The sequence below is a fragment of the Scyliorhinus canicula genome, chromosome 5, assembly GCF_902713615.1.
Source record: "Scyliorhinus canicula chromosome 5, sScyCan1.1, whole genome shotgun sequence".
Lineage (NCBI taxonomy): Eukaryota > Metazoa > Chordata > Chondrichthyes > Carcharhiniformes > Scyliorhinidae > Scyliorhinus > Scyliorhinus canicula.
This window is the reverse complement of record NC_052150.1, coordinates 136,696,843-136,713,305: the sequence shown is the minus strand read 5'-3', so window position 1 is coordinate 136,713,305 and position 16,463 is coordinate 136,696,843. Positions and strand designations below refer to the sequence as shown.

At 47.3% G+C, this 16,463-nt stretch overlaps 1 protein-coding gene across 10 annotated transcripts in view; it reads left to right on the top strand.

Annotated features, from left to right (window-relative positions):
* The window catches only part of cobl (cordon-bleu WH2 repeat protein), a 509,208-nt gene that overhangs the window by 439,306 nt on the left and 53,439 nt on the right, over positions 1-16,463 (top strand). For all 10 annotated transcript variants that reach the window (XM_038797758.1, XM_038797757.1, XM_038797756.1 and 7 more), the window contains 2 exons: positions 655-2,657; positions 2,776-2,895. In XM_038797758.1, the coding sequence (XP_038653686.1) occupies positions 655-2,657; positions 2,776-2,895 (2,123 nt within the window). The remainder of the gene's footprint in view (positions 1-654; positions 2,658-2,775; positions 2,896-16,463) is intronic.

The window sequence follows — 16,463 nt, the reverse complement described above, 5'->3', positions numbered from 1 at the left end:
TATTTATGTATATCTTGATCTCGCCCAGTGAGGGCGAGATCCAGATCGCAACGTCTCACAAGGTTTGTTTGAATCTCGCGTGACCTCGCAAGAGGCCTCTTGGAGATTCAGCAGCCTCATCACCAAGTTGGGAGCGACAAGACTGGTAAATCGCACCCTCTGTTTCTCTTTCCACAGCTGCTGCCTGATCTGTTGAATATTTCCAGGATCTTTTGTTTGCGCTTTAGATTTCTGTCCTCCGCAGTATTCTGCATTTTGATAAATGCAGGTTTGGTTTCACTTATGTAATTAGATTTTACATTTTGCTGAAAACATGAAGGCTCTGACAAAAGCAAGCCACAAGTTGAGTATGAATTTTAGTGCACTTTTTACCTAATTCTAAATGCTCTCCCATGAGTATAATATCCTGGAATAACTGGATTTATACCAAATCATCTCTCTCAATAAAATATAAGAATTTTTGAAGCATTTTATAAATAAGAGAGTTTTGAAACTACTTGCATGATGAGAATGCACCATAGTATATTATCCTGAAATTGGGGAGGGTCAGGGCTGATCTTAAGCAACCTTTCTAACCTTTTGTTTGTACTTTGCTGTTTGTAACTAGGAACTTCTCTAAGACTTGTAAGCAGCTTTTGGTTATTTTTTTGGCAGCTGGGCAAGAATTGGACTTCAAAAAATATTCCACAATGTCTGACAGAACCATTGATGAACAGGAAGCTGTTCCAGTGACAATCATTGATGAAGTATCATCGACTTGCTATGAGGAAGTTGAAGAGAACATATTACTGGAAAAAGTACCCAAGCCTACAGCAGTAAAAGAAGTTCATGATCCTGATAGGAGTTGGCAAACAAACTCCAAAACAATGACTAGAACCTTTGTAACCAGTATTAATGAGCAGTCACCATCTGATGTTGCGTTTGACACATTCTATCCTGCAAGTATTGTCAGCTGTACAGACATTAAAAAATCAATAGAAGGTTTACAAGGAGGGGTTAGTAATGCTCAAGAGAAGATAAAGTCAGGAGAGAACAAATTTGAAATGATTTTGCCTGCAATTGAACTGAAGTATGATGTGCAGGTTAAAGGGAATGGTAGGAAGGAATTGCACAACATTGAACCTGTGGAGGTTGACCCAATAACACTAGAAGCTGGACACAGTGTGGAAATAGTTAAGAACGTTCAAGCAGAACATGTGATGCAAGCTGAGAATTGTTCAACAGCAAACTCTACTCCAAAACTCAAACTTTCATCAGGCAGGTGGCGAAACACTGACAATAAAATTACCAATGAATATCTTCCAAAAGTAGGCATGAGAACATTCACAGTTGTTCCACCAAAACCAGTTGTAAAGCCGAAGGGAAGAGAAGGATTGTCATTAACCACAGGCGCTATCAAGATTGATGACCTGGGCAATTTAATACACACAGAGATCGGTGAAAGGAAAAACAAAGAGACTTCAGCAAACAGCACAGCCAGTGACAAAGAATCACTTTTGGGAAAAGCAAAGACATTCTGGAATGTGAAAAATATGGATAAGGATAATCTGCAGTGTGCCAACTCAACTACAAATATCGCAATAAATACAATTGGTTGTACAGCTGGTAGATTACAGCTGCAAGAGCCAGCAAAGTTGATGACCAATATATCCCCCAAATTTGAAGCAGTTATTGCAGAGACTACAGCTATAAGTAATAAGTCACTTAAAATCGACTCACAATCCACTGAAGAGAAGCCATTTGCATCAGTTATGCCATTGAATGTAAAATTTGCAAGCATACCAGAAAATACCGATCCCAAAATAGAGAGTAATTTTATCAAACCCTGCAGAAGAACATCAAGCCAATATGTTGCCTTAGCAATTTGCCGTTACACGGGTATACAGTCAATAAAAACTGGAGCTGGGAATAAATCTAATGCTCAGAGTAACACAGGATTTGTGAGTAAGTTTGAAGATAAACATAAATTCAGATCTGCTGAAGAGAAGTCTTCTCTTAAGCCCTCACAAAAAAATCGCATAGGAAGCCAACTGAATGCAGAGTTTACACCTCCCTCCAACTGCAGCACAGAAAGTGTTGGAAAAATGATTGAACATGAAGCAGCTAAACCTGTTTCAAATCAGAATTGGTTAATTAAAGAAGTGTCAAATCAAACAAGCTCCTATAACAAGATTACTTCCCAATCACAACTTTCCCCGAACAAGCAATGTTGTACTGCAAATAGGCAGATTCCACGAAGTACATTGTCTTCACCTTTTGTGAAAGATGTGAATTCTAGTGCGTCAAGTGCTCAATCGATTAAGACATTGAAGACCTTTACATCCACTCCTTCTTTAACTTCATTTTCAGATTCTGTTCAAAATCATGCTGTTACTATGGAACAGAGTGACTGCATCTCACATAATTTGCCTGCCTCAAATTTGCCAACAATGTCTGCTACAGTCTCTTCAGATACTGAAACAGCATTTGCAATACAGTCAGAACCTTCACCTTCCTTTCACACAAATTGCTTCAATGTCAAACCAAATACCAACATGTTTGGGCCTGTTAAAAAATTCAAGCCCATCATTCAGAAACCAATACAGAAAGATGAGTGTTTGCACAGTTCTCTGATGGACGCTATCCAATCAGGGCAGAATAAAGAACGGCTTAAAAAGGTATAAATTTCCATTTGGTTGTATAGGTCTGATACAGAGATGTTTTTAATGATAAATCCAGCTATTGCAATATGTCGCCTCTGATGAATGTACTGTTTCTGTGCCGTATTTTTGCCAGATTTCTGATACAGTGAGAAATGATAACCTGAAAAAAACTTCATTGACTGCAACAGAAAATGAACATTCTGCACTCTTGGCATCAATTAGAGCACACAGTGGAATTTCAAAGCTGAAAAAGGTAGGAACCGTGTCAATGATGTATATTCGTTCCTATAGATTCAGAGAAAAATCGTCGATATACCACTGCTACTATTTTGCAGGCATGATTTTCTTCCAGTTGAGAATGTTGCAAAATATAGCATTTTTCTGTAAAATTGTTCAATATCAATAAAACTCTTATCATTTCAGTAGTTAAAAAATGAATGCTGGAGATTCAGGTATTTGGCCCTTTTTATTACATTCTGTAAAAATGACCCCAGTCTTCAGTATCGAATTTAAAGTTATATCTAATACAACTGTCCTGTTTTGAAGCTAAATGTGTGTGAGCTAGGTTAACCAAAAGTCTGGAGAATATTAAAATAAAATGTGTACCCAGTGCAGATGGGTGATACTTAAGCCAAAGCCCTATCCCAATCATTTGAGTTGGATGACAGAGAGCTTTTTTACATAGTCTTTTGCATTTCCTTACCAAGTGGAAGTTATGCTCTTTCCATCAAGAAATAAGTTTTAAATATTAGATTCAGTTACTTCTTCCACTCCAAACCACTTGATTAAAGGTAAATTATCTTTACATCCTTCCTTGCATGAACCAAATAATTGTAATTCTTGGCACAAATAGCTGCGTACGTGCACTTGACTCACTGCTGTTCCTCGTGCTGTTGGCTGGGTGGAATTTTTCTTTGTCAGATTTACTATATGAAACCCAGTTTTGTGAATCAGGTTTACATCAGCATTGAATGAGTGTTAGTTCTGCCACTTTTGTTTCTTGCGTTTCCTATTCTCACCTCTTTTTGCTTTGCATTGTCATTCCTCTTATCATTTAATTATCCCTGCACTCCATCCAGTCATAAACATTTTTCTTTGGTTCTTTCCTTGCCCTCATTTTCGCTGGCTTAAAATCTGTTCACCTTGAATATCTTCCTTTTCTGATAGCGATCTTCAATCTGAAATGTGTGACCTGATTGCAGGCTGGAAACCCAGAAATGTGGATAACCCAAAGACTATGACAATACCTTATGTATAAAAATCTGATTCCCAGCTGGAACCAGCCAGATTAAGAGATACAGTCTGCAACGCCAGGCCATAGCCAGGGATTGGAGACGAGGGTGGGGAGAGATTTGGAGGAGATCAAAAAGGCTGATGGGGTAGGGGGGGGAGATCTTGTGTTGGGGTGAAGGAAATTGGAGGGGCTCATTGGCTGATCATAGGGGCTCTGAATTGTGGGGAAGGAAAGAAGTTACCTTGGTGGGCCAGTGGGTAAGCACTCCTTCTCAGCCCACAAGCAGTGATGCAATGGTACTTAGACATAGCTATTCTTGCCTCTTTCCAGCTGTCAGGCTTCCAGAAGCTGGGGAAACCTGGTCAACGGCACTTAAATTTAGAATTGTGGTACTTTTGAGGAATTCCTCTTCAGAAGCATATTTAAATTATTGACCTACATCTTGAGAGCAGGTTAGTTGCTGGTCCCCCAAAAGATGTTGACAGCTGGTTGGGATCCAATTTCTAAAATCTAATCCCCCCACCCCACACCCCCTCTTTCAACCATCCTGAGGGCGGAGTGGCGCGGGGTGGGTGGGGATGGTGACAGTGGTGGATGTTATTTTGGCCTACATTTTTGCTCCTAGGTCAGGAGAGCAGAGTTGGGGCAATTCCTGGTTCCGCAAAACCTGGGAAAATGTGCCCGCATGGTCTTATTTGCTGGGGGATAGTGAAAATGGGCATTGTAGTGGATGAGTCAGAAAGAGTTTGGAAGCTGCCCGGATAGGCTGGGCGATAGGCCAGCCTTGGCATTCCAGTGTTTGTGAAGATGGAGGAAAAATGAATTAAACAAATGACAGCTCTCCAGCCCTTAACCCCTCACCATAGTCACACATTCCCCATGCCAATCTGTGTCCCACCAGCCCCTCCCCCTTGGTCCCTCATACCTTTCATGCCAACTTATGCCCCTCCACCCATCCCATGGCCCTTCATAGCCACTGTGCCAACTTATGCTAACCTATACCAAACCCACTACCATTTTCCTTTGCAGCCTATTTCTAGCATTGGCAGACCTCTGAACCCAGGTGAAATGAAATATAGTCTTAACTGTCCATTGATGATTTAACTATTTTATACAAAGTTAAATTGATAATCATCCATTCAGTATAATTCATTCCATCCAGTACTTATTCCCTTATACCAGCACATATTTGTATTCATAATCCCACTTCAAAAAGGTTATAAACACTTAGAGTTCTCAATCAACTGTGACCTGACAGACATCCTACTGTGATAATGATTGGCTGTTAAATCAGTCACTCAGCACTATCCTATAATGCTAAGCCTCAGGCTTAGATCAACACAGTCGAATGGTAAGCACTGATTTTAAAAACTACAATCAGTTTTTCTCAAATATTTAAAGGGCATGAGATTTAAATTCCTTAATAGCTTCACATTTCCCCTTGACAGATTAATTTGACAATTCCAATAAGCCTGACAGCTTCAAAGAGGTTCTCCACTTTTTTACACATTTTCATGTCTAGTGGATCAAATATCGAGGGAGTTACTAGTTTTATTTATGGGAGAAAAGATCACGAATGCAATTGTGCACAGAACTTATCAAGGGAAATTCCAAAACTGTGAAAATTAGTCAAAGGAAGCAATATTTTAGAATGTTTTGTCAAATGCTTGCTGTAAAATATTGCAAATGATATAAAAAAGCTTAAAAGGATATTTTTGAACATTTTTTGTTTCTACCTCTGTTGAGTTCAGTTTAGCAAATTTGCAGTTTAAATATGGGAATTGGATTTTAGAAGGAAAGAATTATACAATACTTTTCACAACCATGAGACAGAAATGTAGTCACTGAGGTATTGTTGGTAATCTGGCTGCTGCATTTCACACAGCAAGGACTTATAAATGGAAATTACGCAATGACCAATGATGTTGGTTGAAGGATAAATATTAACCAGAATCAGAGGGGTCCCATCTCTTTGAATAATATCACGAGTTATTTTGCTTTCACCTGAGAGAGTCGATGGGGCCTTAGTTTAACATCACACGTAGAAGGCAGTGACTTTCTGTGTGGAGTTTGCAACATTATAAAGAATTGAGACAGCTTGAATTTAATTACAGGCAAAAGAAAAAGACAATGAGAGAGATGAAAAGAAGAAAGCAGCAATGGCAGAGGAAAGAGAAAAAGATAGAACTTCTCAAAAGGCAGTTGAAATGGGGAAGCTAGAAGTGGAAATAGGAAGCTTAGCAAGGGAGGAAAAGGATGAGGAGAGAGTGAACATCAACTTAAAATGTTAGCGTTACAGGTAGAAGTTGAAGAAAGTCTGAGGGAGATGTAGCCCTCTTAGTCAAAAGCATAGTGGGAATATGTTTAAATATATTCAATTTCTGCCAAGGTTTGACTAGAAAAATCTGGAAACTTTTTTGAGAAAATAGCTAAACAATTGAAGTGGCCAAACTCCATGTGTGTATGGTTGGTTCAAATAAGGTTAGTAGATAGAGCTACTTTAGTGTTTGAATCATTATCTAAGAAGGCATCTAGGGATTAAGATGAGGTGAGAAAGGCCATTTCAGTGCATATGAACTTGTGCCAGAAGAATAAAGAGAGAATTTTAGAAATCTAAGGAAAGAAGCAGGTCAGGCCTATATAGAATTAGATAGAATCAAAGTAATTTTGATAGGTGGATGAGAGCATTAAAAATAGACCTAGCGTATGAAGCTCTTAGAGAAATGGTTATTTTGGAGGAAATTAAAGATTCACTTCCTGCAGTAGTTAGAACTCATGTAGAAGAGCAACATCTTAAAGCTGCTAGATAGCCAGGGGAAATGGCAGATGGTTTTGAATTTGTTCATAAATCAAGGTTTGTATTTCAACACCAATTTCAATCTGTGAAGGATGGGGGAATTGGGAAATATTCTGGTGGTCAAGACAAAGGAGGTCAAGGTGGAGATATTAAAGAGATTATGCCTCAGGTCAAAAAGGAAACATATGAGAGTGGAAATGATATGACAGTGTCACAGTGTTGGTGTCTGAAGAAAAGTACTGGGAAGTACTCTTTGAAACAGGATAAGCCAATGGGGTTTATTGAAGTCGGGGAAAAAAACCATGGTTGCAGCTGAAGCGGTGCAACTGAGTGTACAGCCGGTTCAGCAGTTGGTTGACAGGAAGATGTCAGATCTTGTTAAAGATTGTATTTGTGAGGGCAATGTTTACTCATATGTACAAGGTGAAGTAGACAAGGAGGCGAAGATTTTACCGGTATTAAGAGCAAGTCAATCTTTTTTGGTGAGAATTAAAAGTGCCTTCTTCACTGCCTGCTGCACCTGTATGCTTCCAATGACTGGTGTACAATGACACCCAGTTCTTGTTGAAAATTCCCATGTCCCAATCTATAGCCATTCAGACAATAATCTGTTTTACTGTTTTTGCTCCCAACGTGGATTACCTCACATTTATCCAGATCATACTGCATCTGCCATGCATTTGCCCACTCACTCAACTTGTCCAAATCACATTGAAACATCAAAATTAACATTGTCACATTGTTTTTTAAAATAAATTTGAAGTGCCCAATTTGTTTTTCCAATTAAGGGACAATTTTAGCGTGGCCAATTCACCAACCTCTCCCCCCACAACTTGGCGGCCCTCGAGCCTTCCTGCACACCACCTCATACGGGCCGGGCACCCCAGGCCTGATCCCCAGCACTGACAAAATGTCACCTGGGCACCTGGCTCTGCCAGGTTGGTAGTGCCACCTGGACACCTTGGCAGTGACAGCCTTGTGCCTGGGTGGCACTGCCAGGGTGCCCAGGTGCACTGCCAGGGTACCTGGGGTGGTGCCATCAGTGCTAGGGTGTCACCCTGCCCAGAGGCCAACCACCCGGGAGCCTCTAATTGCCTTTTGCCATTCTCCTGGCCCCGTTTGTGGGGATCAATGCTAAACGGCGCCCGGCTGGAGTCTCTTCAGTGAGGCCAATAGATCCCGGTGTCTGGTTAGATCTGGCATAATTAAATGAGCAGTTAAGTTCACTTTAACTCTGCAAGTCTGGATCCCGCCCATTGTGGGCTGGACCGAGATCGAGACGTCTTGTGAGATCTCGTTGGGTCCCGTGGGACGTAATGACCCTCGGGAATCCTAGAAGAGGATTGATGTACCGGCTACAGCTCGTTCTCATTCTGATGGGTCGCTACTGCTACATCGCCCCTGTAGCCTTGAGGTTTTGTTAATTACAGATACCCATCTGTTTTGGCTAATGCTATATAAATATGCATCTTGCTTGACTTAAAGACTTCTTGTGTCAAGTCACTTTAAGATTTCTACCATCTTATTGTTTGGGGTAGATTACTTGTATTATCCAATGCTGCAGTATGCTGATGTAAAGTGAGCATGCAGTTATACTAATAATCTTTATTTGTCTCACAAGTAGGATTACATTAACACTGCAGTGAAGTTACTGTGAAAATCTCTTAGTCACCACAATCTTTTAGTCACCACACTTGTCACCTGTTCAGGTACACGGAGGGGAGAATTCAGAATGTCCAATTCACCTGACAATCACGTGTTTTGGGACTAGTGGAGGAAACCAGAGCACCCGGAGGAAACCCACGCAGACTCGTGGAGAACACGTGGAATCCAGACAGACAGTGACCCAGCCGGGAATCAAAACCCGGGTCCCGGTATACTGTTGCTTTTCAACAATACCGCACGGTATAAATTTTTATTCATACTTTTTGATGGTTCAGCACAAATAATTCACAGCTATGCAGATAGTCTCTCCAGCTGCATAGACCAGTTTTTTCTCCAGGTAGTGAGCCTCTTTAAAGAAACAAATTGAGTGAGCGGGGTTTATGCCAACACTCTGGTGGGGTAGGGCCTGAAAGAGCCAGCTTCCAGCTTCACGAGATCAGATTGACATCTTTCAAAGGCATCCCCATTCAGGACTGAAGTGGAACTAGCTCCCACTCTCCACCACTGTGGAAGTATCGGGGGCCTCTTCCCCCCACCCAAATATCTGTTCTCCCCATGCCTGGAAGCTCCCCGCTCACTGCCCACTCTCTCCCATCCATCACCACACATAACTGGAAATCACCATCACCACCACCCCAGATGGGACTCCCCACAAGGTCCCGCCCATGTGTCATCTTGCACTGCCAATCTGTGGCAGGGGGGTGTGGTGATATGCATCACTGTAAATACACAAGGGGTTAATGTAAATACATGTAGAGTAGCTAGACACTAGAGGGAGCACCAGAGACATGACACACAGAGACTCAACCAATAGGTCAGATAGGACACGACCAATGGGCATTCACGATACACACAGAGGTGACACCACCACAGGGGGGCATTCAACCAAGCCATATATAAAGGACACAGCACACATGATCTTCCTCTTTCCAGTGGAAACACACAGTGAGTTCAGACACAGGGCTGATTCAATATCACACCCACCACGTGGATTGTAGCAGACTGGTTTGTCAGTCTGAGTAGCTATGGAAGGATTAACAGTAGTGGCGAATCCGAGTAGGAGAATTGTAAATAGTTCAATAAACGTGTTGAAGTTATCTCCACGTCTGAACCTTCCTTTGTCAGAGTGCACATCAAGGAAGCCGCTTATGCTACTCCAAGAGCATAACAAGACAGGGGGCAATGCCCCGGCATGTCCCTCTTCCCCCAGGGGCTCTGCTTACCTTTGCGCCCCATAAGGAATCCCTTCGACTGAATCTCATTTTTAAACAGTTGTAAACCTCGCCGATATGCCATTAAGTCGGCACGGTTTTAATATTCAATTAGGTGGAATCATGGGGCACGGGGGGAGGGGGCGGGGGATAGGCTAATAATATAAAAATAATCAAACTTATTAAAATGAGGTTCTTGTCCTTTGTGATTGTGAACCTCATGACATCGCCGGTGAAAGGCAGGGACAATCAGGAAACATAATCTCTCCAGAGAGAATCACGTTTTCCATTTCTTTCCTGATTTTCCACCCATGTCGCCTTTCTCTCTGACGCCGAATGCGAGCTAAAAATACACCCGCCCCCCATGTAAATGCAAGTCTTTCTTTTGCTTTTTCCTTGTTTGCTGGCCAATCGCACTGTCAATACATTATCAGACCACCTGGAACAGCAATCAATTAGATTGTATAATACTAAGTCACCATACACAGAGTTATGGACCAACATTGATGCTGTTTTGAGCCACTTAATCAACCACTGTGTATCAGAGAAACTGAACTTACCTCTTCTTAAGCTTACTCCAAGTCAACTAGCTTCTTCCTAATCTATATTCAACATCACTGGATCCAGTGCACAGCGCTATCTCTGCCGTCAGTCTGCTCCCAATATAGCTAAACAAACCATTTCTGAGTAGTGTCCTATTGCAGTCAACACTTATTTCTTTTAACTTCTTGAATAAGTACCCCTAACTTAGTGATCTAATCTTTCTCTTGCTACCAACACAGTGCTACAGGAAAGAAAAGCTCTGTCCTGCTTTCCCTTGTGCAGATGTGCAGGTTTAAATCAGAAGGTCCTGGGTTCACAGGCCACTCCAGTAATGAACGTACGTGAGGCTACATTTAGAAATGAAAGCCAAAACAAAATAGGAAATGTAGATTTTTTAAAATTATATTTTAATTTGGGGATGAGACGTAGAGTTGTGTGGGCTGAAGAGAACAGTAAACCTTTTTTGGGTGGGCAGTTGCCCTGTGCCTGAATTCAGACAAGTGAAAATTGCATACATTGGGAGGTCATCAAAAGCACTGGAACAACCCTTCCACCCTCAAACCATTTAACACCATCAACCACAATATTTCCTCCAGGAGACTGGGGAGGGAGGAGTGGTTCATTTTTCTCTTTGCCAGTGGTTTCAGGCAAAAAAAGAACCCTTTGGTCCTTCAAGCCCACCAGCCACAGTATTCCCTTGGTGAATTTCTAATCGCGCCAAACCTCCACTTGCTGACAAGAATCTCTCTGCCTCCTATTTGAAACCTCTTGAGGTTTCCTGTGCCACCACCGATACCAGTAATCTATTCGACATATTTACCACTGCTCTTGTTTTACAAAAAAACACACACATCTGCATTTCCTATTTGGCTTTGGCTTTAATTTGTAGATATAGCCTCAAGCACTTGAATGCTGTATGTGGCACTTGAGTATGTAAACTGTGCTGGCTCTTCAGTACAGTTTTGAGGGAGCACTGTATTTTTGTCTTCTTTCAGATGATATATTAAACTAAAGATTAAAGACTGCCTTTTAAGTCGTATTAGAAGAACCGCTGCATATTCGGGCAAGTTAATTCTTTGCTCAGGTCATGCAACATCTTCTCTGCATGATGATCTCCAGTGCTTCATTGTTGACTGTGCAGATGGCAGATAGGTTCTATCTTTTTTAGCAGCGCTATTGGGAGTTAAGTGGAATAAGAAAATTTGCTAAATGCATTGTATTTTCAAATAGTCAATCACAAAACAGTGCTTCATTAGCAGTATCTAAAATAGAGAAAAATATCTGATGAAAATTGTGGAGAAAATACCTTCACCAATCTGAAGCGGGATTCTCCCATCGCGCGGCTAAGTGTTGATGCTGGCGTAAAAACGGGAGTGTTTTACTCCAGTGTCAACAGGACTTCCAGCGCCCGATTCTCTGACCCACAGGGGGCCAGCACAGCGCTTGAGTGGCCCACGCCACTCTAGCTGCTGATCTCGGCGTCAACTGGGAGCCGCGGGGTCCGCGCATGCACAGTGGCTTTCTTCTCCGCGCCGGTCCCAACGCCAAATGGTGTAGGGCTACAAGGGCCGGCACTGAAGAAAGGAGGCCCCCAGCCCGAGAGACCGGCCAGCCGATCCATGGGCCCCGACCACGGGCCAGGCCATCCCCCCCCCCCGGGTCGGAACCCTCCTCCCCACCCCCCCGCACCCTTCAACGCCGAGATCCCGCCGGCTCAGAGCATGTCTGTACGTCGGCGGCGGGACTCGGGATTTTTGCTACGGCCGCTCGGCCCATCCGGGCCGGAGAGTTGAGCAGGGTGGCCGCGTAGAGCAGCCCCCGACCGGCGCCATTGGCACTGGCGTGGTCGGCGTGGTGCCGGACGGCGGCCGCTCTACGCGGCCACACCGCTCTGTGGAGAATCGCATCCTGGTTTCGGAGTGGCGTAGTGCAATTCACGCGGCGCTCCGGGGATTCTCCGGCCCGGCGGGGGGGTCGGAGAATCCCGCCTGGAGCTTCAGGTATATATATTTTTTTTTAATAATTTTTATTGAAATTTTTACAAAATACAAAATATAAACATCTTAACTCTATTAACATACAACCGTGGTAACACCCCATGAACAATACCCCCCCAGCTTCAAGAGCAACTTCAAACAAAAGGAAGGAACAAAAACAAAGAAAAAGAAAAAGGAAAAAAACAAAAAAGAGAGAGATAGCACCCTCCACAAACCCATGTGCACAGTTCTGCCTCCCCCCAATCCTTACCTCCCCCCCACCCCCCCCCCCCCCCCCCACCCCCGGGTTGCTGCTGCTATCGGCCTATTTCCCTACCTTTCCGCCAGGAAGTCCAGAAAAGGCTACCACACTCGACACCGTCCTTGCTACCCCCTTCCAAAACTCCCCCAACGCTGAGCACGCCCAAAACATATGGGCGTGGTTCGCTGGGCTCCCCGAGCACCTAGCACACCTATCCTCTCCCCCGAAAAACCTGCTCATCCTCGACCCAGTCATGTGGGCCCTATGCAGCACCTTGAACTGTATGAGGCTAAGCCTCGCACAGGAAGAGGAGGAATTCACTCTCTCCAGGGCATCCGCCCACGTCCCCTCCTCAATCTCCTCACCCAGCTCCTCTACCCATTTACCCTTCAGTTCCTCCACCGAGGCCTCGTCTACCTCCTGCATTACCCGGTATATGTCCGAAATCCTCCCTCCTCCGACCCACACCCCCGAGAGCACCCTGTCCCGTACCCCACGTGGGGGCAACAAGGGGAACCCCTCCATCTACCGCCTGGCAAACGCCCTAACCTGCATGTACCGAAACATGTTCCCCGGGGGAGCCCAAACTTCCCCTCTAACTCCACCAAGATCGCGAACCTCCCCTCCACAAACAGGTCCCTCAACCTCCTAACCCCTGCCCTGTTTCAGCCCAGAAATCCACCATCAATGCTCCCTGGGACGAACCGATGGTTCCCCCGTATCGGGGCCTCCATCGAGCCCCCCATTTCTCCCCTGTGCCGTCTCCATTGCCCCCAAATTTTGAGGGTAGCCACCACCACCGGGCTCGTGGTATACCTCGTTGGAGGGAGCGGCAACGGCGCCGTTACTAGTGCCTCCAGGCTTGTGCCCACACAAGACGCCGCCTCCATCCTCTTCCACGCTGCCCCTTCCTCGTCCATCATCCACTTATGCACCATCGCTGCGTTGGCCGCCCAGTAGTACCCACAGAGGTTGGGCAACACCAGCCCCCCCCCCCCCCCCCCTATCCCTGCCTCGTTCCAGTAACACTCTTCGAACCCTCGGAGTCCCATGCGCCCACACAAATCCCGTGATACTCCTGTTGACCCTCCTAAAAAAGGCCTTCGGGATAAGGATGGGGAGGCACTAGAAAACAAAAACCTCGGGAGCACCGTCATCTTGACGGACTGCACCCTACCCCGCCAGTGACAGCGGTAACATCTCCCATCTCTTAAACTCCTCCTCCATCTGCTCCACCAATCTTGTGAGGTTGAGCTTGTGCAGGGCCCCCCAGCTCCCCGCCACCTGGACCCCTAGGTACCTGAAGCTCTTCCCTGCCTGCTTCAATGGGAGCCTACCAATCCCTTCCTCTTGATCCCCCAGATGCACCACGAACACCTCACTCTTGCCCAGGTTCAACTTATACCCCGAGAAACCCCCGAATTCCCTAAGAATCCTCATCACCTCCGGCATCCCCCCCACCGGGTCCGCCACATACAGCAACAGGTCGTCCGCGTACAGCGACACTCGATGCTCCTCCCCACCCCGCACCAGGCCCCTCCAGTTTCCTGACTCCCTCAGTGTCATGGCTAGGGGCTCAATCGCCAACGCGAAGAGCGAGGGGGACAGGGGGCACCCCTGTCTCGTCCCCTGATACAGCCGAAAGTACTCCGACCTCCTCCTATTTGTGGCTACACTTGCCATCGGGGCCTCGTAGAGCAGCCTCACCCACCGGATAAACCCATCCCCAAACCCAAACCTCTCCAACACCTCCCACAAGTACTCCCACTCAACCCTATCGAAGGCCTTCTCCGCGTCTAATGCTACCACAATCTCCGCCTCCCCTCCCACAGCCGGCATCATAATGACGTTGAGGAGCCTTCGTACGTTTGTGTTCAGCTGCCTTCCCTTCACAAACCCCGTCTGGTCCTCATGTATGACCCCAGGCACACAATCCTCTATTCTAGTGGCCAGGATCTTTGCCAGCAGCTTAGCGTCGGCGTTCAGCAGTGAAATCGGCCTATATGATCCACACTGCAGAGGGTCCTTGTCCCGCTTCAGGATCAAGGAAATCAGCGCCCGTGACATAGTTGGGGGCAGAGCCCCCCCCCCCCCCCCCCCCCTCCCCCCCCCTCCCTTGCCTCGTTAAAGGTCCGAACCAACAGGGGGCCCAACAGGTCCAAATACTTTTTATAGAATTCAGCCGGAAACCCGTCCGGCCCCAGCGCCTTCCCCGACTGCATGCTCCCTATCCCTTTGACCACCTCCTCTAGCTCGATCGGTGCCCCTAGTCCCTCCACCTGCTCCTCATCCACCCTCGGGAATCGCAACTTGTCCAAGAAGCGCCCCATTCCACCCCCCTCCACCGGTGGTTCAGACCGGTACAATTCCCCATAGAAGTCCCTGAAGACCCCATTGACATCTACCCCCCTCCGCACCACCTTCCCAGCTCTATCCATCACTCCCCCAATCTCCCTGGCCGCGTCTCACTTCCGGAGCTGGTGCGCCAGCATCCTGCTTGCCTTCTCCCCGTATTCATACACCGCCCCCTGTGCTTTCCTCCACTGAGCTTCCGCCTTTCTGGTCATCAGTAGGTCAAATCTGGCCTGAAGGCTACGCCTCTCCCCCAGCAATCCCTCCTCTGGGGCCTCCGCATATCTCCTATCCACCTGCACCATCTCCCCTATCAGTCTTTCCCTTTCCCTCTGCTCCCCCCTCTCCCTATGGGTTTGGATGGAGATCAATTCCCCCCTCATCACCGCCTTCAATGCCTCCCAGACCGTCCCCACCCGGACCTCCCCGTTATCATTGGCCTCGAGGTATCTCTCGATACACCCCCGGACCCTTCCGGCCACCTCCTCATCTGCCAGCAGCCCCACCTCCATGCGCCAGAGCGGACGTTGGTCCCTCTCTTCCCCCAGCCCGAGGTCCATCCAGTGCGGGGCATGATCCGAAATGGCAATGGCGGAGTATTCCACTTCCTCCACCCTCGACACCAGCCCCCTGCTCAGGACAAAAAAATCAATCCTCGAGTAGGCCTTATGTACATGGGAGAAAAACGAGTATTCCCTGGCCCTTGGCCTCGCAAACCTCCAAGGGTCCACCCCCCCCCAATCTGGTCCATGAATCCCCTCAACACCTTAGCCGCCGCCGACCTCCTACCCGTCCGGGACTTGGATCGATCCAATGGGGGATCCAGTACTGTGTTAAAGTCCCCCCCCCATGATCAGGCCCCCCGCCTCCAGGTCCGGAATGCGGCCCAACATATGCCGCATAAACCCCGCATCGTCCCAATTTGGGGCATAAACATTCACCAACACTACCCGCTTCCCCTGCAGCTTGCCACTCACCATCACGTACCTCCCGCCACTGTCGGCCACCACCTTCAACGCCTCAAACGACACCTTCTTCCCCACCAGTGTCGCCACCCCCTTACTCTTCTCATCCAGCCCTGAGTGGAATACTTGGCCCACCCACCCCTTCCTCAGCCGGACCTGGTCCACCACTCTCAGGTGTGTCTCCTGGAGCATGGCTACATCCGCCTTCAGTCCCTTCAGGTGCGCAAATACTCGGGCCCTTTTGACCGGCCCATTCAGCCCCCTCACATTCCAGGTTATCAGCTGGATCCGAGGGCTCCCTGCCCCCTTCCCCTGCCGATTAGCCATACCCCATCCCTTGCCCACCCCCGGCCAGCGTCCCACGCTCTGCCAGTTTCCCACGGCAGCAACTCCCCCCCCCCCCCCCCCCCCCCCTCCAGCACCCCCTGCGTCCTCCAGCTCCTTCCTGACCGTTTCAGCAGCAACCTGGTACCCCCCCCTCCCCTCCCCCCCCCAGGCTAGGACCCCCCCTAACCGCGCCCCCCCCCCCCCCCCTCTACAGCACTCCCGTGAGCCAGCTAACTTCTGCTGACCCCGGCGGCTCCCGCCCTACTTTCAGCTCCTCCCAACGTGGGACGGCCCCTCCTCCATTGTGCCCGTCAACGAGGCCACCCTCCCCCCGCTCCTGCGCGGGAAAAGAAAACACGCCCCCTCCCTCTCACAGCGCGGGAACCCCGCAGAAAGCCCGCGCTTTCGCCCTGCCGGGCCCCGCCTCCTCCAGGGCCACTCCCATTGTCAGTCCCCCCCACCAGCTCCCCGAACACCCCGTTTACCCCT